The sequence below is a fragment of the Penaeus monodon genome, chromosome 28 (genome assembly GCF_015228065.2).
Source record: "Penaeus monodon isolate SGIC_2016 chromosome 28, NSTDA_Pmon_1, whole genome shotgun sequence".
In the NCBI taxonomy this organism is placed as follows: Eukaryota; Metazoa; Arthropoda; class Malacostraca; order Decapoda; family Penaeidae; genus Penaeus; species Penaeus monodon.
In genome coordinates this window covers 16,365,247-16,365,774 of record NC_051413.1, presented here as the reverse complement: position 1 = coordinate 16,365,774, position 528 = coordinate 16,365,247, and the positions used below count along the sequence as shown (strand labels likewise).

Here is a 528-nt window from a genome sequence, read left to right as displayed (position 1 = left end):
CAGGGCAATGTGCGTAGGCAGGTTAGGCATGAAGTGTAAGGGAAATGCAATTAACAGCTATGCAGCATCAGAGCCTTTTGTCGCTGACGGAAGCTTTGAATTCTCGGCCTTCGTGTTACAGCCCAAGATCATTTCTTTAGACCACTTCAGCAAATGTCGGAATATATGAGAATACGATTCCCACTCTAGTGAAACCGCGAAAAATGGTACGTGGAATATATCAGGCGTAAAGAACTGCCTAAGGACTTACTGCAGGAGTCCCTGCTGCCGTCGCCCGGAGCGGAGGCGAGCGCCCGCGCGCCGGGCTGCCACGCCGCTGGCACAAGGAAGGACCATTCAAGTGTTAACAAGACGATTTTCAAAATCATTCCTACTGACATATCCAAATCAAAACACGGCCTTGGTCAGAAAAGGAGCGCGATGCGTGGGAAGACGAGGATGTTCGAGGACACTGCGCCGCTGACGAAAGGCAAGTGCGAACTCTTTGGCCGCAACTTTGCAAGTGAGTGCGGGCGCGAGGGAACCATT

The 528-nt window shown here is 51.9% G+C and overlaps 1 protein-coding gene across 1 annotated transcript in view; it reads right to left on the bottom strand.

Annotated features, from left to right (window-relative positions):
- LOC119591077 overlaps positions 1-380 on the bottom strand; it is a 21,727-nt gene extending 21,347 nt beyond the window's left edge. The window contains exon 1 of the mRNA XM_037939799.1: positions 251-380. Coding sequence (XP_037795727.1) covers positions 251-380 — 130 coding nt within the window. The remainder of the gene's footprint in view (positions 1-250) is intronic.
- Positions 381-528: the final 148 nt, after the last annotated feature.